This window comes from Epinephelus fuscoguttatus, linkage group LG17 (genome assembly GCF_011397635.1).
Source record: "Epinephelus fuscoguttatus linkage group LG17, E.fuscoguttatus.final_Chr_v1".
NCBI lineage: Eukaryota > Metazoa > Chordata > Actinopteri > Perciformes > Serranidae > Epinephelus > Epinephelus fuscoguttatus.
Window position 1 is genome coordinate 6,490,845 of NC_064768.1, and position 23,103 is coordinate 6,513,947.

At 42.1% G+C, this 23,103-nt stretch overlaps 2 protein-coding genes across 2 annotated transcripts; both read right to left on the reverse strand.

Moving 5' to 3' along the window:
- Positions 1-1,814: 1,814 nt before the first annotated feature.
- On the reverse strand, positions 1,815-4,336 carry LOC125904270 (adhesive plaque matrix protein-like). The gene is made up of 6 exons (XM_049601585.1): positions 4,248-4,336; positions 4,120-4,163; positions 3,191-4,037; positions 2,809-2,865; positions 2,094-2,778; positions 1,815-1,911 (listed from the first exon to the last, which is right to left on the reverse strand). The coding sequence occupies exons 1-5, from the start codon at positions 4,289-4,291 to the stop codon at positions 2,109-2,111; spliced, it is 1,662 nt and encodes a 553-aa protein (XP_049457542.1). The 5' UTR covers positions 4,292-4,336; the 3' UTR covers positions 1,815-1,911; positions 2,094-2,108.
- A 2,523-nt stretch (positions 4,337-6,859) lies between these two features.
- Positions 6,860-22,853, reverse strand: LOC125904298 (secretagogin-like). Its single transcript, XM_049601632.1, has 11 exons — positions 19,375-22,853; positions 17,898-17,968; positions 13,148-13,243; positions 12,848-12,937; positions 11,873-11,929; positions 10,965-11,042; positions 10,818-10,873; positions 10,598-10,643; positions 10,321-10,380; positions 7,481-7,549; positions 6,860-7,311 (listed from the first exon to the last, which is right to left on the reverse strand). Exons 1-11 carry the CDS (start codon positions 19,442-19,444, stop codon positions 7,186-7,188), a joined length of 819 nt encoding a protein of 272 aa, XP_049457589.1. The 5' UTR covers positions 19,445-22,853; the 3' UTR covers positions 6,860-7,185.
- Positions 22,854-23,103: the final 250 nt, after the last annotated feature.

The following is a 23,103-nucleotide window of genomic DNA, read 5'->3' on the forward strand; positions in this document are numbered from 1 at the left end:
AACTCCAACCAGCCCTTGATGTTGGTACCTACTGTAGCTCCAACTCTCAATCTTACACTAACTAAAGCAGCAGTGTAAAAAGCCCCTCGAAAGAAAAACATCATCTTTAAACAGAAAGCATCCCCACTGGCAGTGATAATAAGCAGCTGCTTGCTGAACTGTGAGCAGCCCATGGTAGAGATTCAACAGTGTGAGTCTTGACTCTTCATGCTCGCCCTCTGTAATTTCCCTCAGAGCGACCACCTGCTTGGCAAACTCATCCCATCTCAAGTTGGATTTAGTCCCAATTTGTCTGTTATTTGTGCAGCTGGGTAGAAAGCATGAAGCTGCCATGTCTTTCTGCTCCTGGAAGTGAAAAAAATTTAAGTGATGGGTTTACACATTTACAGGGATGGGCAGTATTTCTATTACTTGTATTTAAAATACATATTTCAATTACATTTAAGTATTTTGTAATTTGTATTATGTATAAGGCCAGTAAAAAGCAAATGTATTTTGTAACAAAATACTTTTGAGTGGAGTAATTTTGTATTTAAAATACTAAAAATACTTTATCCACAAATCAAAAAACAAAAATTATAGGTTACACATTCTTATAATAATAATATTGGATGTAACAATATTTTTTTACTTTAAAAATATTTTTATCTATATGTTTTTTTAAACTTGGGCCATTCGATGTGCCCTTCACTGACCTAGTGGTCCATTTTACTGGACTGTGCATAACAGGAAATTATATATGCACGTCTGTCCATCCTGGAAGAGGGATCCCTCCTCAATTGCTCTTCCTGAGATTTCTACCGTTTTTTTCCCCCCGTTAAAGGTTTTTTTGGGGGGGAGTTTTTTCTTATCCACTGCGAGGGTCCAAAGGACAGAGGAGTGTTGTATGCTGTAAAGCCCTATGAGGCAAAATTGTGATTTGTGATATTGGGCTTTATAAAATTGATTGCTATGTTGTTGTGGTTGATGCTTGGGATGAGAATGCTACAAATGAATTGCCTCATGTCGGAATATAGTTGTCTGAATCTAAATCTGAATCAGTAAATAATATTTTAGGGTAGCCTACATGTCCCTAGCTTCTTTTTTTCCCATTTGAAAAAAGATGAACACAGGGCTCTAAGGCTCCAAGTTAGACTGCAAACAAGTTAACTAGCTACAGTATCTTGCTGCTGTTTAGCTAGACTGTTGGACAGTTCACAGTACAGCTGGACTCGACTTGCCAGGCATGCTGCTCACATGGAATGGACCCACACTACCTTACTGCTCGTCTTCCAAGTTCAGATTGTCTGTCAAGGTAAACATTTTATGAGTGTGACAGATGTCAACTGGCTTGATGTTTTTGGTCAAGGACTTGAGTTATTCACGAAAAGCTTTGTGGACTGACCGACCTATAGAGCTATGGGTTGCTGCTGAAAAAAAAAAAAATATATATATATTTTTTATGTGTATTTGTGTGTATTTTTGCCCATTTATCACTTTGTTCACAGGTTATTTGAGCTTCGTGTGAGTAACTTACCTCACAAATCTGACAATACGTACTGAATTTTAGACCCATTATTTGATGACTTAACAGTTCATATACCCAACAGGTTTAATACAGAAGAATCACAAGTTTCTCATTAAACTCACTGGTTTGGCACATGGTAGTTTGTATACATGTACAGTGTACCCACAGTATGAATCCAGTAAGCAGAAGAACCCCAGAACTCAGCATGACATGTTTGGCATATTGATAGACATTACAATAATGTCAGGATACTGGAAGCACCACTGCTAAGCAGTATGCTGAACTTGTTGCAAATGACAAGCAGGAGTGCAGTTCCAAATACTTTATTGTATTTCACAAGTACAGTTGATGCCAGGAAAAAACAAAAAAAAAAAAAACACTGCTTCCACGAGGAGGTAAAGAACCTGGGGAAAAAACAAAAACAATCATCTTCATTATGCAGTTACCTCAACTTTTGTAAAGGAATCTTCCTGCACATCCATTTGAAAATAGACAAGTCCGTCACCCTCACATTACCAGACCAAAAAACAAACAAGTCTACATTAAAGATTTCAGACTGTTAGAACATTAAGTTGAATCAACTTACCATTACAATCCAAGATCAATAGCGTCTGTCATGCACAGGCACCAGTGGCTGCTGCCACCTGGGATGGTACGGCGATGAAATTGGAATTGGTCTTGAACTTCTTGGATCAACATTCATTTGTGGGTTTGAGTCAGTGGGCTGCACATGAGAGCCAGAAGCAGCACCTCCAAGGAAAGGAAAGTCCCACATGCCAGCTTTGCTTTGGAGAACCCATTTCTGCGGCTTGGCCGGGTAGGCGGGCTGCGGCTTGGCCGGGTAGGCGGGCTGCGGCTTGGCCGGGTAGGCGGGCTGCGGCTGCGGCTTGGGCTTGGCCGGGTAGGCGGGCTGCGGCTGCGGCTTGGGCTTGGCCGGGTAGGCGGGCTGCGGCTGCGGCTGCGTGGATGAATAACTGGGCTGCTGGGGCTTGGCCGGGTAGGTGGGTGGCTGGGGTTTACTCGAGTAGGCAGGCGGCTGCTGCTGCTTGGCCACGTAAGCCGGCAACTGGAGCGTGGATGAATAACTGGGCTGCTGGGGCTTGGCCGGGTAGGCGGGCTGCGGCTGCGGCTTGACTGGGTAGGCGGGCTGCGGCTGCGGCTGCGGCTTGGGCTTGGCCGGGTAGGCGGGCTGCGGCTGCGGCTTGGGCTTGGCCGGGTAGGCGGGCTGCGGCTGCGGCTTGGGCTTGGCCGGGTAGGCGGGCTGCGGCTGCGGCTGCGGCTTGGGCTTGGCCGGGTAGGCGGGCTGCGGCTGCGGCTGCGTGGATGAATAACTGGGCTGCTGGGGCTTGGCCGGGTAGGTGGGTGGCTGGGGTTTACTCGAGTAGGCAGGCGGCTGCTGCTGCTGCTGCTGCGCCACGTAAGCCGGCAACTGGAGCGTGGATGAATAACTGGGCTGCTGGGGCTTGGCCGGGTAGGCGGGCTGCGGCTGCGGCTTGACTGGGTAGGCGGGCTGCGGGAGCGTGGATGAATAACTGGGCTGCTGGGGCTTGGCCGGGTAGGTGGGTGGCTGGGGTTTGCTCGAGTAGGCAGGCGGCTGCTGCTGCTTGGCCACGTAAGCCGGCAACTGGAGCGTGGATGAATGGCGTGGATGAATAACTGGGCTGCTGGGGCTTGGCCGGGTAGGTGGGTGGCTGGGGTTTGCTCGAGTAGGCAGGCGGCTGCTGCTGCTTGGCCACGTAAGCCGGCAACTGGAGCGTGGATGAATGAGTGGGCTGCTGGGGCTTGGCCGGGGAGGTGAGCGGCTGGGGCCGCTGCGGCTTGGCCGGGTAGGTGGATGGCTGGTGTTTGCCTGAGTAGGCAGGTGGCTGCTGCTGCTTGGCCACGTAGACCGGCAACTGGAGCGTGGATGAATGAGTGGGCTCCCGGGGCTTGGCCGGGTAGGCGGGCGGCTGGGGCTGCTGCGGCTGCTGCGGCTTGGCCGGGTAGGCCGGCAACTGGAGCGTGGATGAATGAGTGGGCTCCCGGGGCTTGGCCGGGTAGGCGGGCGGCTGGGGCTGCTGCGGCTTGGCCGGGTAGGCGGGCGGCTGGGGCCGCTGGGGCTGGGCTAGCCAAGGGGAATCGAGCTTAAGTCGGGGATGAGAAAGCATCTCAATTCCAGAACTTGAAACGATACCCGACTCAAAATTGTTTCCTTTCTGGAAAAATGGAAAATTCCACATGCCAGCTTTGGTCTGGAGAACCCCATTTGCATTAGGATTTGTTTGAGGTGGCTGCTGTGGGTTATGTCTGGGTTTCTGAATTATCGGTGGTCCAGGCCTGTAACTGGAAACACTTCCCTCTGGACTGTAACCATCTACTTGCCCATTAGAACGTCCCACACTAGGTGCAGCAGCTGGCTTCAGGGTCTCAGATGAAGTGTAACTACGTCCAGAGCTCTCATCACCAGAAGAGGCAAAAGCCGGTTTGCGGCTTCTTGGAAAATTAAAGTAGGGTCTAATGCCGCTGTAGTCTCCATTTCTGTAGGTTAGTGCTGGAAAGAGAAAACACTTTAAAAAAAGGTGACTCTTGAAGTTTCCAAATTGAACTGCAGTTCATGAAGCAGGAATTCTTACCCTTTGCATGCAGCCCAAAAGTCAACAGTGAGAGCACAATTACTCTGAAAAAAAGAATAACAACATGAACAAAACCAAACCAGGTTAGCACAATAGTATATCTGCTGAAATTAAATGTGTGATCTTACCTCCAACAAAATCCAGACATTTTTGTTCTGAAGCCAAACAGCATGCAAGCCGTGTTGTAACAACCAACAAAATCAGGAACCACTGTTTCCGCTTCATGACTGCTGCACAGACAGAGGCCCTTTTCAAGTGTTGGTGTCTCAGTCGACCAATCACATCAGATGAAGTAATTGGAATCAGGTTGGGATGTCAGGTGAGTCTAAAGACCTGGGCAGGTGTTTGCACTTCAGCTAACTTCACACATTTCACTTCTGGTAGCAGAGAACCATTCAGGTTGTGGATCTGCTTCAGAGGTCAAATCAACCAAATAAAAACTTACCTGGCAGCAACAAGAGTTAAAACTGAAGTAGTTTTGGTTTTATTTATCAGATTTTGAGATTTCAGCCTCAACCCAAATACAAATGAGATTACAACAGAACTAGAAAGTAGAAAACAAAACTGTTGCTCCCCAGTTTAGCTCTTTAAAGAACACTTTGAAATGAAATATATTAAACTTTAAACATTACAAAGTTGCAGATACCAGATCCTGCTCTTCATGTAATGTTGTCCACCATATTAAAAAAAATAAATAAATTCTCACAGATGTGAACTAAAAAAGTGCAAAGTAGAGGTGTTCAACAGCTCAGCAGGTGGAGGGGGCGTCACATGTACAGGCACTGTGTGCTTGCTGCAGTGGCTGCATATTTATTTATATAGCACTTATCTCAAAAATGAGGCAACGAAACAATACAATTTGTCAAAAAATTGTGAAGAGCTGAGGAAAATTGTGAGTACAGAGGCAAAAAAAACCTAGTTACAAATCACAAAAGTACTAATCAGGCACTAAAAGGGAAAGCCCTCCTATAAAAATATGTTTCGAGCAATGATTTAAAAACTGATAATGCACAAACCAGCCTAATCCCCTCAGGCAGAGAATTCCAGAGCCTCAGGGCATCAATGGCAAAAGCCCAGTCACCTTTAGTTGCCAGCCTTGATCTAGGGACAACTCGTGAGGTCAGGCTAGAGGATCTCAGGTCACGGCTGGGAGCATAGGTAGTCAGAAGCTCAGCTATATAACTATAGCGAAACCAGCATTAAAACTTATTTTAAAAAAAATCATATAATCAATTCTGAAGTTAAGTCTGGCGACCTGTCCAGGGTGTACCCTGCCTCTCGCCCGATGTCAGCTGGGATAGGCTCCAGCCCCCCCGCGACCCTCAAGAGGATGAAGCGGTTAGAAGATGAATTCTGAAGTTAACTGGCAACCGATGGAGGAAGGTGAGAATCGCAGTGATATCTGACCTACGATTTGTCCCAGTTAAAATACTATAAAAAAAATACTATAAAAATATTATAAACAATATTATAAGTCAACATAACTATTTAACTATTTTTATTTAACTATTGTTTCCTAGATTTTTTTTAAAAGTAAGAGCAACATATCAGATTTTACAGTGTATTTAGAAATGTTGCTGTATGTTATGTTTTTACATTAGTGAGTAATTTAGACACAGTTGAGCTGCTAAACATATTGTGCTTTTTCGCTGATGTTGAGAGCTGTTGTGGGACTTGTAGTCAGTCAAGTCTAGGAACCATTGCATGCTTACTTTAAAAACAAATAAGCTAGTGGTTCCAAACACAATTTTGCGAATTGCTGCAGTTCTGCACAGGACAGGTGGATGCAGCAGGAGCGTTTTTAGGATTTGAGGGCATTCAGGGCTCAGCCCCTATCTCTATCAGGGGGTCCAGAGGATCTTCTCCTGGCACCTTTTTGATAAACAAGCTCTATTTTGATTGGGGATGCACTAAATGTGAAATTCTGGGCCGATACCAATGTTTCAAATTACAATTTGGCTGTTTATATATCAAATTTTATAAGATTACATTTGAACAATCATGAGAATGTTGTAATTTATCTTCATCCAATACTCATGTTTACCGAATAGAATCATGAATGCATAATATCATACCTCAGTACAACCTCTGTCAGCAGTTAGAGCCAGCCACCGGCTGCTAACAGCTAATGTTAACTGGCTCTCCTTCTGCTGGTGTCAACACAGACTTGTTGTTCACAATATAGCATTATCAAGGACACCACAGAGTGTGGAATGAGTTTACTGTCTTCTTGCCCCAAAGATGACAAACAAGTTTTCTATTGTCCCAGGGACAATGGGATGCCGTTTGTCCTGAGCCCTGCTTTTTAGCCTGCACACAACTGATGTGACACAACAGAAAAACATCAGCCACTGCCATCAGTGAATGTCATCTTATTTGATGATAGACCGATGGCAGTCAAGGAGGAGAATATCAGCTGATACTGATGTGTGGCCAATAAATCGGTGCATCCCTAATTTTGATGCTTTTGTATTCACTCTGGCACTTTATTTGCATTAAAGTTCCAAAAAAATATCCTAGTGTGAATCAATTTATTTTCATTGAGGGTTTATTGATTCAGAGAAGAAAGACACAGCTGACAAAGGTTTATAGATATATAGATTTTATCAATCATCATTCACGTTACTGGTTTCACAATAATATCATGCAAGCACTGTCTAATTGTTAACACATTACAAAGAAGCAGCATGCCATGAAGTCATGAAAACAGCAGAATTTTTTGAAATCATGGTGGCATAAATACACATTTAATGCACACAATTTCTACTTATACTAGGAATATTATTACAGAAAAAAATATGAAATAATATAAATGCACTGTGCTATATCAATGAGCCTAGTATATGTAGCTACATTGGCCTTTTAAAGCCAAACTGAGAGCCAGTAGGGGAGGAGATACACTTTAATAAACCAGGACAGGAGAAAAACTGAGTCAGGTGAGAGGAAAAAGTAAAAGATTCACATTAAAACTGAAAGTATGAAGAAAGGAGACATTTAAATGATGGAAGAGAGGAGGCTGAAAATGATTACTGATGGAGGAAAGAGTGTAAATGCTGTGACGGCCCATTAGATGAGTTTGAGGCCGAGGCAGAGAGCCAGCTCATTCTTCTGGATCTTGCCGTCTCCATTGATGTCGCAGTGACCCATCAGGGCTTTCCTGAACTTGTCCAGGTCTGTGCCACTGATGCTGGGCTGCAGGAGAGGGTCGGGGTGTGGATGAGAGAGGTCAAAGGACAAAGAGTCCTCATGGGTAAAAATGTCAAATGACACTGACTGAAATGTGATCGTCAAAAGCCTGTGTCAGCTCTTTATAGCAGGTAAACAGCAGTTATATGATGGGTGGGTAAAACTTTTTTTCTACCTTCACCAGCTCCATCATGTCCTTCACAAATCCATCCACTTCAGGGCCCTCCAATGCACCTGTCTTACTCTACACACACACACACAAAATGAATAACCTGTATGAAAACTATTCAGACTCTTCTTTGTGTCTTTACCTAATTCAGTTAACAAGTGACAGCTGGAAATGCATCTGAAGCACAGCTTATTAACTAAAGCTGGGATAGGCAATTTTATTTTGATGCCATTGTCCAAAAATTCCATCATAACCATTTAGCATATTGTAATTCAATAGGACTGAGAGAGAAAACTAGACTTCAGCACCTCCTCTTGGCTCTGTTTTCAGGCTTTAGAAAATCTAAACTGTGAAGGGAGACTTCGTCCAATTACAGGTAATTTCAGAGAGACAGCATTCCTTTTGGCTGTTCTACAAATGCAGAAGTGCGTTCACATCCCCTCAGATGGTGAAAATCTGATTCAATGGTAAAGAATACTGCAGAAAAGTTATTTTTCTTTTTTTTTTGCCTTTAATGGACAGGACAGTTAAAGTGATAGTTCAGGTTTTTGGACATGAAGTTGTGTGAAACGCTGACCATCTGTAGCTCTGATGTGACGGTGTCACTACTCTCAACGAGCCTCCTGCTCTAAGAAATCGCCCGTAGCTTACCAGAGAAAAAGTAGTTCTGAAGATGTACGGGGGACACGTAACCAAAAGGTTTTAAGCTACAAAAAAGTATGCATGTGTTTTGTTAGACTATTTCAATCATTTTAAAACATCCCCGCATTATGTCAGACCTTGCTATCAATTGGGACTATTTTCTGGCCAGTATGCCCGTAGTTGCCTACGGGTTACATCTGTAACAGGAAACCAATGGAATTGGGAGCCGGCGATGTTTTTACAGCTGTTCACACCATTTTGGTATTCCTCTGTTTACCTACAGCAGCTGACGAGGGTGTGTCGTGAGCCTGAGCCAGTGTTTGCGCTGTAGTAGTAGGTATATATAGGGCTAGTACATCTTTTTCCTCACTAATAATAGCCTGCTGGTTCTCTGTTGGAAACAGCCGATGAAGTTTTCGTTAGCCGTTGCTATCCTGCGCACCTGCACGGCGTGGTGATGAACTGTCTTATTGATTTCTGTTGCCATGCTGTCTTGCGGGCCTGCATGGCGGAGTGATACTGGCCAGAAAATAGTCCCAATTGATAGCAAGGTCTGACGTAATGCGGGGATGTTTTAAAATGATTGAAATAGTCTAACAAAACACATACATACTTTTTTGTAGCTTAAAACCTTTTGGTTACGTGTCCCCCGTACATCTTCAGAACTACTTTTACTCCGGTAAGCTACGGGCGATTTCTCAGAGCAGGAGGCTCGTTGAGAGTAGTGACACCGTCACATCAGAGCTACAGATGGTCAGCGTTTCACACAACTTCATGTCCAAAAACCTGAACTATCACTTTAAGTGTGAAAGGGGGAGAGAGAGAGAGGGGATGACATGCAGCATGCCGAACCCGGGCCGCTGCGGCAACAGCCTTGTATATGGGGCGCCTGCTCTACCACTAAGCCACCGATGCCCCAGAAAAATTATTTTTCTATTCCAGTGTCAACGACTGTCCACACTGCAAAGCAACCCAAAAAAGGAAAATGGACTCATCAAAAAGACTCTAAAACAGAGTCTGATAATAAACAAAATAAAACATGTGTCATTATTGGGCGGCTGTGGCTCAGAGGTAGAGCGGGTCGTCCACCAATCGAAAGATCAGCGGTTCGATCCCAGGCTCCTCCAGGCTGCATGTCGAAGTATCCTTGAGCAAGATACTGAACCCCAAATTGCTCCCGATGACTGTTCCATCGGTGTGTGAGTGTGTTAAAACTGAGTAGCAGGTGGCACCTTGTATGGTAGCCTCGGCCACCAGTGTATGAATGTGTGTGTGAATGGGTGAACGTGACTCGTAGTGTAAAAAGCGCTTTGAGTGGTCACTAGATGACTAGAAAGGCGCTATACAAATGCAGGTCCATTTACCATTTACCATTATCAACGAAGACTTTCAGAGATGGAGAGAAAATGTTGGGTAATAGATTAGCCTTCTGCTAATTGCAGCCAAAGGCTCACGAGTGCCGAATCATGTTTATATTGATGTAGCTGCCGTTAGCTAGAGCCTCAAATCACAGTCTGTCCTCTGCCTCTCTCCCCGCCAGTATAGACCACCTCCCTGGGAGCAGAGCAGGAAGCAGCTCTGGAGACGAACCCCCAGTCAATGGCTAATCAATGTATGGAAAACACTGGGTTACTGTATGAAGCATATGCCTGTGGTCGTCTGGTGGAAGGGGCTTAGGACAGAGAGGGGAGAGTGGCAGCAGGAGGGTGTATTTTCAAACTGTGCTGTTTTTTTTCCTGACTTCTGCCTACACCAGCTTTAACTAAAAATCTAAATATGTTGCCATTCAATCAGTATTTAGTACTAACGCATAATTATAAAGCTCATTTTCAAGTGTTATTTGACAGGACATGTAGGTGGTACGGCTGTGACTCAGAAGGTAGAGCGGTTTGTCCACTAACAGGAAGATTGGCAGTTCAATCCCTGGCTTCTCCAGTCAGCATGTCGTAGTATCCTTGAGATAAATACTGAACCCCAAATTTCTCCAGGTGACTATTCTATCAGTGTGTGAGTGTGTTACAAAAACTGAGTAGTAGGTGGCACCTTGTATGGTAGCCTCAGCCACCAGTGTGTGAATGTGAACTCATATTGTAAAGAGGGGTTGGAAGACCAGAAAGTGCAGTCCATTTACCCTTGTGTAACAACCTGCCTGCTCCATCTGCACAGACAGAAAACAACAAACAAAAATCTAAATTCAAACTTACAACATCATAATGAGCAAAAATCTTCTCAAAGTCTCTCTTCCTGTCTTCCTGACTGCAAGCCTGACACCAAATACAACAAGTAGCATAATGAAACAGTGAGTAAAAGAATAGCATTAAATATTCACACAAAACATTTGGACTGTTAACAAGCAACTGCTGAAACAGAATCATTTTAAAGAGGAAGACTGATGTGAAAGGAAGGGGATTGTGAGCAGAAATTCAGCTAAAATTTCACATATAAAATCAAAAGACTTCTCAATAAACTCTGTAAACTTACGTCCATCTTAAACTTCAGTAAGAAGTTTTCTTTCAGGGCCAAGATTCTTGAGACAAGAAACAGTGTCATTGTAAGAGATTTTAAACTGCTTAAAATGATATAATATGTTGTGTTTTTTCTGGTTAAAACAGAACAGTTATAGAGAAGATCAGTTATCATTCAATTTCTTTTGAAAATCTCCTGATCCTCCTTTTAGTCATATGACACAGATCAACAGTACCTGGCCAGGTCATTTAAGTCCAGTCTACCGTCTCTGTTTTTGTCAAACATCTTCATCTGAAGGAGAAAAAAAACGAACAGAATGAAGTCAGACTGTCAATGACAGGATGTCTCAGCACTACTGATATCTGAACAGTGTAACTGTTACCATGGTGTCAGTGTACTCCTCCAGTTTTTCAGGGGTGATGGACCTCCTGTGTTGGCAGAAAAGGTCCCGGAGGAAGCCCTGAAGGGACAAAAAAGACACAACTCATATGCAAGAAAAATGCTCCAGGCCAATGCTCCATCCAGGGGCAGAGCAGGGGGTGGCTCCAGGCCAGTCCCTAGAAGAAACTGTTGGCACTGTAGACCTAGAGCACCTGACATTTTGATCTGCTTTTGATTATACAGAGCAACCAGTCATCTCTTTTTCCTACATCATTTATTCAAATTTTATGTAACACTGACTTCTTGACTATAAATAGAAAACTGATTACAACTGTTCTGCTTTTAAGTTCTTTAAAAAAAACAAACAAACTAGAATTACTGCCCTGCAGTTGTATGCCTTGTGCACTGGACAAGTTTCTCTTACATCCATGTCCATGTCCTCCGAATTCTGTTCCTGAGATATGACATTGTGTGATGGTCAGAAAAGTGTTTTATGGAAAATATTATGATGTCACGGTGAAGTTGACCTTTGACCTTTTGGATATAAAATCATCACTTCATCATTTTATACTATGAGACATTGTGCAAAGTGCTGTCATAATTACCATATGAATTGAGTTATGGCCAAAAACATGTGTTGAGAGTTCACACTGACCTTGACCTTTAACCCCCAAATTCTAATCAGTTGATTTTTTAGTTTATTTTTTGTGTCAAATTTGAAGAAAATTTGCCTCTGGCCGCAGCTATTGCATGCGCAGAGGCATACAAACCTCACAAATCAAAGATCCAGATCCACTGTGATCTAATCAATCATTCTCTGGCCTGAGAACCAGGAGGAAACATCCTCGTGACCACAGAATGAATTAAACTAGTTTTCTGTCACAGGTCACATGTGAACTCAGCAGTTACCTTGAGCTCGATGGCTGAGATGAAGCCGCTGCTGTCTGTGTCATAGCTTCTCCAGATCTACACAAACGAGACTCAGAAAAAAAAAACACCCATTGAAAATAACTGATGGTTTTTAAACTTTAATAACAGAATAATGTTTGTCCTGATGGTGGTGCTAAAATGTCCAAACTGGATAAAGTTCATGCACAGTACTAAACTTACAAAGTTTGTCACAGCCTGCCTTAGATCATGATATTTTATCTGTACAAGTGGCAGAAATACTAGCAATACTACAAGTAGCGATGTTACTAATTTGACCACATTCTCAGTAGCATGGTAGTAACATCACTACTTTCAGAGTCAAATTGACAGAGTGATGCAGTAGCGTCCAAAAAGGTTACAAGCTATTTTTCCCAGGAAAAACTCTGAAGTGCAGCAAACTTTTTTTCTGTGGAGGTCTGGATAAAAGCAAGGATAATAAAACTGAGGATAAGTAATGTGACTGACGCCAGCGACAGAGGCGTGGCATGTAGACGATGGAAGCACTTCTTCATGACATCATGACATCATGACATCATACTAATCCTTCAGTTTATTCTGTTCGCTGCTTCGCTATTGGCTTCTTGACTTGTTTTTATTGGCCCCTCATAATAAACAGTTCAGCTGAACATTTTTGCTGCCTATTTGTTCTACTGACAGTTTTTTTGATCACTGAGAAAACGCTGATTTGACATAAAGTCAAAAAATAAAAGTAGCTTTGCAAGTAGCAAGATACGTTTGCCATTTTCTCATAGCTTAGCTTGCTACATTTCTCTGGGGATAGCTTCAATGTAGTGAAACTATATTTTGATATAGAGTAACTGGCAGACTAGCTCACTACATTTTCCAGGTAACTTGCCCAACACTGGCTGTTAGTAAGCATCTTGTCTCCTGCAGCTTTAATTCAAACACTGAACGTCCACTGCCCTCCCTCATTGGTTGACCTTTGACCCTCACCCTCATGAACTCCACACTGTTGTCCAGCGGTGTCTCTCTGCGGAAGAGAAGCAGGAAGTTCTCCTCCTCTGGCAGCATTATAGTGGCCAGCTGGTGAAAAAAAAGATTACATCTATTGTAACTGAAGATCACATTCATCATCTTTTGAAGCTGCTTAAAGGACCGTATTGCCTTATGTAAAAGGTCTATCCTGTGGACTGTTGACATGACCTGATATGACATCTCTGAGGATCACAGGCTGAAAATATATGTAGCCTTTTCTAAAATCCAGACACAGCTCAGAGCAGAAGGAGATTGTACCTCTTGCATCTGCAGATGTCCGTCACCTGCAGTGTCATAAGCAGACATGAATCTTTCTCTCAGTCTTCTGATTTTCTCCTCATTTATCTCCTCCCTCTGAAAACAACATGGACATGATGGTGATTTCCTTGGTGCTTTGACAATGTTTTCTACTTTAAAACCTGAGTTTGACACTGCAACCTCAATGCCTGAATTAATATTGGTATTTACATTTCTGCAAACCATAGATACATACATTTGTATAGTGTGTAGTAGATACAGTGACACTTTATGTTTCACTTTACGTGTGGTTATGTTTAAGAACAAAACCCACTTGGTTATGGTCAGGAAATGATCATGTTTGGGCTTTAAAAAAACCCCATCTGATGGCACCATTTCAGCTGAAAAACAGAGATAGGTTGCTACAAAACACTTAAACACCTAGCTGGTTAAATAGCTGGTTTTGTTGTTTGTTGGTTTTGAACAATGATCCAACTTGGCAGGCGTCTCCCCTAGATAACACGGCATCCACCATCCCCTCCACCTTCAGAGGACAAAGTCAGCTCAAATACTGCATCAGTTTAGAAACATTGATATAGTATGTACAGGTTAGCACTGTCGCCTACAATAACAGGGTTCCGGATTCAAACCCTGGATGCAGCATGGGTTTTCTACAGGTACTCCAGCTTAATCCCACAGTCTGAAGACATGCATGTTAGGTTAACTGTCCATCCACCACAACACAAAGTTGTCTGTCTCTGTGTGTCACCCTGCGATAGTCTGGCAACCTGTCCTCTCATCAGAGGGGATAGGCTCCAGCACCCCTGCGACCCCCAACAGGATAAATTGAATGAATGATATAATATGTATGAAATGTACAAATGTAACACATTGATAGTTTGTAGAAACGCTAGAAATGAAATGCTAGCTACTATGGTGCACACCAAAAACTCTTTTTAAAGTCACCTTGAGTACATTTTGACATTTTCTGACTTTAGTGCCTTTGAGATCTTATGAAATAAAACATTGTCCAGAGACCAATGCACAATGAGTACATTTACATACAAAAACTATTCCGGTTTTTGCCATTATTGTGGGAAAGACAATATTCCTACAAAGCTGTTTACATGGCTAATAAGAATGAACCCGTTAACATGCAGCCCTGCATACTCTGATTAACATGCCCTAACATGTTGTAAATTACATCAAAAGAGGGAAAAGTGGAACAGCTGGAGGTGTGCATTTTGCTTCTTTGCATGAAAATAACTTTTTTTTCAACAAACCCTTATTAAGATGTATATTCCAGATGGGCTATATTAAACTTTAATGTCCCCATGGAGCAACGTGAGATACAGACAGTAGTCATGAGCAAAACAAAACAGACAATACAATACAAACACACAGAATCCAGAATCACACACTGTCAGGGGTAAATCATGGACAATTAGTAGTCACTGCCGCTTAAGATAAGCGATAGCAGATGGGACTAAGGAAGATCTGTCACGCTTAGTGCTTCATTTAGGGAGACAAAACCTCTGCCCTGTTGGAAGCATCTGAAACTCAACACGGAGGGGATGTTGAGAGTCTGAGACAACAGACTGAGCTTTAGAGGTGACCCTCTCTTCAGAGGGATGCTGTTGGTTAATCACAGTCACACCAGTGATCTTAAAGCACAACTTGACCACCTTTTCCAACTAAGAACCCAAATAATACAGGAATATCTCATATGTCTTAATAGAAAAATGCTAAATTCAGGAAAAGGCCTAATTCAGTATATTTTATCAGATTATGCTGTTTACATGATCTGCATAAAATACGGAATATTGTCATATTTGGAATAATAGTGGAATATTGGTATGCATGTAAATGTAACCATAAATTTAGCATCTCAGTCACCAGAAGAAAATGTTAGCATTGCATATTTCTGCAAACCATAAATATATTACATTTGTACTTTTTATACGAATCATATCAACATTTCTAAAGTGACATCGAGTCACGCATCAGCTGACTTTGTCAACTAGAGGTGGAGGGGATGGTGGATGGTGTGACACCTGCCAAGCTGCAACTGCAGGCCACTGCAAGAACAACAAACAACAAAACTGGTTGTTTTTAATAGCAAGTTATCACTGAGTTTCCAGCAGCTTTTCAGCCATCAAACATGGGAGTTTTTAGTAAGCCATCCTTGTTAACGATGGGGATAGAGCCACAAAGAGTGGTTGTTTTTTGCTGAGACATTGACCTGTTTCCTGCAGGGATTTTGCCACAAAAAACGGGTATTTTAAGCCAGACCAGTCTTTTCCTAACCATAACCAAGTGGTTTTTGTGCTAAAACCTAACCACACATTAACCAGAGTGTTGTTCAAATATTAAGTTTTAATTTATCTGTGGTTTGCAAAAATGTACAGTGCCAACATTTTTCTGGTGTTTGCATATTTAAGTATTGTTGGTCAGTGTTTAGAGAATTGTTTAGTCAGTCATCGCTGCATTTCCTGCTGGGATAGTGCAATAGAAAAACAGATATTTTAAACCAGAACATAGTAGCCTGGTTCCAGACCACAGACCCCGCCCACTCAACTGAGTAGGCTTGCATTACTGGTCTGGCATACTGCAATGAATTTGCGATTTATCTCGTCCAAACGATGGACGGACCAATGAACGCTGGGGGTGGTGGCGGGTCAAGCGATTAGCCAATCAGCGCCACGCTGATGTCAAGCTGTATGCCAGTGGGTAACTGGTGAGGATAGCAACAATGGTGACCACTACAGAACCTACAGACCACATTAACGATGCTATCGAGGTATTTCGCCACTACTCGCGTTAATGGAGGACCAAATTAAGGAAGCTGCTAAACTGGATTTAACGGCAATGCAGCTGGGCGTGCACGATGACGGAGACATTTTAAATGGGCAATGCTCGCTTGTTTTCGGCACACCCGAGGCATGGATACTAATGACGTCAGATTCTGGGTGAGTCGTTGATCTTTACTGATTGGTTAGGGAAAAAATCAAATTCCCTACCCCCCCTTTGTAAATCGCCTTCAATGGAAGCCACGTCAGACTGAAGGTTCTGGGAGCTTCAGTCTGACACTCAGGCTAAGAACACAGTCTTATCCTAGCCATAACCAAGTGTTTTGTTTTTTTTTGTGCCTAAACATGAGCACACCCAGCGAACATTTTTCCATTGAAAACATGTTTAAAAGATGTCTATGTTCACCAATGAAAAGAAGTTCAGAACTGGTTCAAAAGTTAAAGTTTTTTCACCAACTATTTGGAGGCGTCGGCTTAACCCAGTAGTGAGATTTTTCTTCCTCTACAGTGTCCAAATAATACCAAATCGTCGATTGGACCCTTACTAAATAATCATATTCAAATTTCGATCCATTTTCATCCGCTTACCCGGGGCCGGGTTGTGGGTGCAGCAGGCTGAGCAAGGCAACCCAGACGTCCCTCTCCTCAGCAACGCTTTTAACTGCTTCAATTGACCCCTTTTGATGTGAAGGAGCAGCAGCTCTACTCTGAGCTCCCTCCAGATGTCAAGCTCCTAACCCTATCTCTATGGCTGCGCCTAGCCACCCCCTGGAGGAAGCTCATTTTGGCTGCTTGTATCCTCAATCTCATACTTTCAGTCACTACCCAGAGCTCATGACCATAGGTGAGGGTTAAGACATAGATGGACCAGCAAATCGAAAGCTTCGCCTTCTGGCTTAGCTCCCTCTTCACTACAATGGTCTGGTGCAGCGCTTGCATCACTGCTGGCAGTTTCCAAGTTGAAAGTTAATATTGCAAATCCCAATGAAATATGGTCTAAATGTGACAAGGTTTCAACAACAACGTCTTCAAATAGTTGGTGAAAAATACTTTCACTTGTGGATCAGTTCTGAACGTCTTTTCACCATCACCAGTTTTTAAATGGTCACTGTAATATTTAACTGTAAAGGTGGTTCTGGTTTTACAACAACAACTACAACAGCATACAAGTTATAGACTTAGTCATACAAACACATGTACAGCTTCAACCTAAAGGACAAAGACCATGTGACACATACATTTGTATTTATTAAGAAACAATTTAAATGCACATTAAGCACAGCGTTGACATGTAAAGAAACATTAATGTACCTGCTTCATAATAGTGTACAAATGTTACATAAACATGGTCTGCAGAAACATACAATGCCAACATTTATTCTGGTGATTGGGTTGCAATTTAGATGTGAAAATGAAAGTCACATGACTGTCTTATTGTTCTACAGACAGACAATAGCTGAACAGATGAAACACACAGAAACTTAACACAGAGTGGTTTAAAGCAGTGGTTCCCACCTGGTCCAGCCACCGGTTCCAGATTCCTCCTTAGTCATTAGTTCCAGGTCCACACAGTTTAATACATTCAACATCATACTTGTGTTTGGTCATGTCGTTGAGCTAGTTTGCTGTCTCCGGCTAGTAGCTGTCTATTAGTCACTCACTCTACATCAGGAAACTGCACTTCAAAATAAAGTATATTTATTTATTTTTTTACAAACTTGACACATTTACAAGTCACTTGCAGTCCATTCAGAATGGACCCGCTACCCACATTTGGACCGCAACCCACCAGTTGGGAACCACTGGTTTACAGGCTGAACGGATGAAATGGAAAAGTTGAGGTGTGTGAAAACTTCCTTTCACCTTTTCTTGCCACTTAAGGAAGCCTTATTTAAACATCTGATAAACACGCAGAGGAAGATTACAAACTGAAAATGCAGACTCATATTTTCAGTCTTTACCTTCATTCCAAATGTTTGTAGCATGTGTTGGAAGAAGGCGTCCAGCTCCTTTCCTTCGATGTAACCGTTATCTAAACACACAGGCAGATATCTCTTCAAACCAAATGGATACAACAGCACACAACAACGTAAAGAAATACAAGTTGTTGCACTTTTACTTTTGTGAAATGACAAATATTAAGTGTTCAGTAAAATGATTTGTGTGTGGATTCATAGAGAACATCTGGCCTTAAAAACAAGAGTGTCAATGGTATTTATATGTATATTTTTAAAATAGAAAATAAACTAATAATGTAAACTTTCATTATTCTACAGCAACTATTTGGTCTCTGACTAACGAAAAAGGTAAAGCATCAACCAGACAGGCTGTAACAGTATTGACCTGCTGTAGCCTGATGGTTGAATTTTTAACTGATTATTTCAGATTCAGTCAGGTAGAAATCTTTTGGCATTCATTGTTTATTCATTGATCTGGACTTTACTGCTCTTGATTAGTTTATGCGGAGCTGTGCGGAAACAAAACTTGCAGACAAACTCCTGCAACACTGTCAAATTTGCAAAAGAAATACATGTATTGCAACGTTCTGGTTCCCCTTCATCAGGGAAACAGTTTTCTGAAAAACAGAAGCTATTTTAATCTTCCTCTTCACCACAGCGCAGCACCCACATCAATTACTGCAGAAGCCACACTGAGCTGGAGAGCAAAACTTTTGATTTACTGGTCCATCTACGTCCCAACCATCAACTATGGTCATGAGTTTCAGGTATTGACCAAAAGAATGAGATCCACTGGTGCTCCTGTGCTAGTAGAGCCGCTGCTCCTTCACATAGAAAGGGGTCAGTTGAGGTGGTTTGGGCAGTTGATCAGGATCCTCCTGGGTGTCTCCTGTTACAGGTGTTCCGGGCACCTGGGGCAGACCCAGAACATTTTGGAGGGATTATATATCTAATCTGGCCTGGGTACACCTTGGGGTACCCCAGGAGGAGCTGGAAAGTGTTGCTGAGAAGAGGGACGTCTGGGGCACTTTGCTTAGCCTGCTGTCCTGCATAAGTGGATAAAAATAGTGGGATGGATATGCTAATAATGTGGGATAATGTGAATGTTTTTTTTTTTTTTTTTTTTTTACTTTTTAACACCATGAGTTAAATGAACTCAGAGCTGGAGAATTATTACTCCAAAGAAGAGTCACCACTCTGTTGGTCAAGTACAAAAACATTCAACATTTTGCAGCCACTAAACCTGTACAAATGAGAGAAATAAAAGGTGATATTCTCAATGCACCCTTAACTGTGCTGCCAAACTAATGGTGTCTTGGTGCTCCTGTGTTATTTGCATGTGATTAAAATAGGTAATATGCACATATTTGGCACAGACTCTGCCCCTTTCTCAGCCTCCCACATTTAATTTTTAAATTGTGTGACACATTTAGATCTACTCAGTTTACATGCTGGAGCAGAGTGACTAAACTCTTCTTACCATCTACATCGAAATGTTGCCAGATCTGTAGGAAACCTGCAGCGTCCAGGCTGTCCAAGGCGCTGTCCATGGTGCTGAGGACCAGTCCACGGGTCGAGCTGGGGACAGGACAAAAACAACAAAGGAAAACACTACCTCCAGCGACGCACAGAGAGGTGTCAGGGAGAGAGATAATCTGTTATCCACTGGAGTACAACGTGTCTGATTTCACCTCCAAGCGTCTTCAACAAAATGAGACTGAAGAAGGATTCAACAGCTTATATATGAAGGAGGAGAGAGAAAGGGAGGGAGGGAGGAGAGTGAACAGTGAAACAGTATTTATTGGTATAAACATACAAATACAGAAATATGTGACAGCTTGATGTCAAATTTCCAGGCACATTGGTCCACTGGCATATAAACAATAAAACACCTTATTTAGCTGAATATTTAAAAAGAGCAGATTTTTAAAAAATAAAGACAAAATTATTTCCCAGTAAAATGAAAACCATCACCATGTATCCTAAATGGAGATCAGTGCAGATTCAACAGCACGTCTCTCTGATGATAAATCAGATTTTCTCTCATAGTACATATAAACCCCAGAGTTTGTGCATTTAACTCTGATATAAACCCCATTTCTTTTATAAACAGAACCATAAACACACAGGTATATTATTCCATATTTACACTGATACATATCAGTAAGTGCAGCAGTAATAAACTGTGCGTTATAGTGAGCCTACAGCAGCAGTGTTGATGTTAAAGCGATAGTTTTAATTTTTTGAAGTAAGGCTGTATGAGGCACTTACCCGTAGTCAATGTAAAGCATTACCTACAGTAGCTGGCAGTCAGCAGACCCCCAGTTTGGAGAAGCAGGCTTGAGTTTGACATAGAAACTAAGTAATACACTGCTGTGGAGAGGTCAGCAGCAAAAAGTACTTTAGCCACCTGAAAAAAAATCTGTAACCGATGTAACTGTGTTGGCTATATTGAGGGTATTTTACTGCTTTAACTTTCTGTCAGGCAGCATGTTCTAATGGCTGTTCAAAGCCGCCAGACTCCACTGACAAAACAATAATTTGGGGCTCACTGACAACTGAACAGCTGCTGGTCTACGGCTGCCTCTATCAGTTAGTTAGTTTGTGCTATTGTGTGACTTTGGTGAATCTGAACTAACGACTTTAAACGCCAAAGTCACACAATAACACACAAAAAAATAGAATTACTACCCTGTGGTTGTATGCCTCCGCACAGCAGTCAAGTTCCTCTTTAAGTCTACATCCATGTCTGTGAAAACATAGATGCTTCACACGCAGATCTATACAATCAGCACAGTTTCAAGATTAGTGTCACCAATTCAGTATCTGACTAAATGTCTCCCCTCCTGTTACTGAGATATAACGTTGCGTAATGGCCATAAAAGTGTTTTATGCAGAACATTATGAGTGTCACTGTGAAGCTGATCTTTGACCTTTTGGATATGAAATGTCATCATTTCATTATTTTATCCTATTTAACATTTGTGTGAAATTCACATTACATTATCAGCATAGGAATTCTTTAGTTATAGCCAAAAACATATTATGTGAGGCAGCAGTAGACCAGCAGCTCCTGTGCTCAGCAGTGTTAAATCACTGTTTTCTCAATGGAGTGTGGAGAGAGATATAACAGCTTCATTTTCCTGCTGGAAATCACTGTCTGCAGTAAATTGCTTAGCTTCAATGTCAGACTTAAACCTGCTTCTCCAAAACTATAATACAATACGATACACTGACCACCATCTACTGGAGGTAATTCACTGGCTGCGGATAAATACCTCCTACAATCAAAAAATTCGAACTACCCCTTTAAATATGAATCAGAGGCAACACACAGTTATGTTTATATGAACATTTTGAGGCGTGATAACAAGAAAATAAAGGTGATGACAAGGTAAAATGTCTTCTGTGGAAAGAAAACTACAGCATTCTATTGCAGGATTTAGATTTTGTTGGAAACAACTTCACTGTTAAATTAAAACTCAGTCTCAGCAGCCACAAACCCCACCCCCTCCATGTTAGCAGAAGGTACATGGGCCAAACAAACAGCTAAATGTCAAATACATTTCTCCTAAAGATGGTTTCTGTCATAAGTCTGGTTTTAATTAGTCAATTACCCATGTGTGCCAGTCAGTGTGTGTGTGATTGGTTAGGCGAGTGTATCTGCGGGAACTCCATACCGCAGCTCCACTTCCCTATAGCTACCGCACAGACTCTGGCTCCAGATGTTGTCATCAGCGAAAGATGGCAACAGTCGAATCCAGGAATATTTGGCTTCATGTTTGTCCGATGGATGTAAGTGAGACATATTGTCCACCTTTATATGCAGTCTATGAACTCTGCTCACTGAGCTCTCTGCTGTATTCACATCATGGAGGATGGATGGCAGCTATGGAGAATGTTCCCATGTTCACAGCTCGTACATGTTCATATCACTGGGCAACTCAAGATAGCTGAATGATGCTGAGTTGTACTTTAATTTCTTTTTAAACAGAGTATTTAAAGACACAGTACACTGAACTATAGCACCATATCCATTAGATTTGGGCTAAATGACTCATGTTCGGCGGTGTCAAGGGGAGACACGGTGGAACAATAATGAAAGTTAAGGCAGCGCAAGTCAGAGTAGGGTGGGCAGAGGGGGTAGTAAATGGGTACAACAACCACTGACTTTCAAGCCAAACCCTGTTCTTTTGTCCTAAACCCAACCATGTGCCTTTGTTGCCCAAAACCCATCCACATGTGTGTGTTGGCAAACGTAACCATGGTGCATTTGTTGCTGAAGGAAAAAAAATCAATTTGCAGTATTATACCAGCGTAGTATGAATTTTAAAAGGGACTGTATGTAAATGGTAAATTTCCTGTGAAAACAGACGTGTATTTAGAAGACAGACAATGCATGTAACACAGCACCCCAGAATATCAACAACCAATGCACCTAGGGTACCTTGCATGTCATATATGGACGTGGAAAGTCTATAACCAAATGTCAATGTGTGACAAAGGCGGAGTGAGAATGTGTTGGCAAAGCACAGATATGTTACATTTGTACATTTCAGACTATCATATCAAAGTTTCTAAAATGACAGAGTATATGAGCTGACTTAGTCATCGGGAGGTGGAGGGGATGGTGGATAGTGTGACACCAAGGCGAAAAGCCTGCCAAGCTGCAGACCACTGTTTAAGACTAACAAGCATTCCCAGGAGCCACCAAACATGGTGTCTTTTCGTGACCTGTAGGTGTTGGTAGGGAAAGCGGGTAATTCAAGCCAAATCATTATTCTGTCCTAACCATAACTGTTTTTTGTGCCTAAAACTAACCACACATTAACCACATCGCTGCTGAAACATGAAGAAACATTGAATTTGAAAATATCTGCTAAATAGTAATGTATGAATGTAATGTACAGTCAGGTCCATAATTATTTGGACAGTGATACAGTTGTCATCATTTTGGCTCTGTACACCACCACAATGGGTTTTAAATGAAACAATGAATACCTGCTTAAAGTGCATACTCTCAGCTTTCATTTAAGGCTTTTTTCAAAAATGTAGTATGAACCATGTAGGAATTACAACCATTTCTTCACACAGTCCCCCGACTTTAAGGGCTCATAAGTATTTGGACAAACTAACATAATTATCAATTAAACAGTCAGTTTTAATACTTGGTTGCAAATCCTTTACAGTCAATGACTGCCTCAAGTGT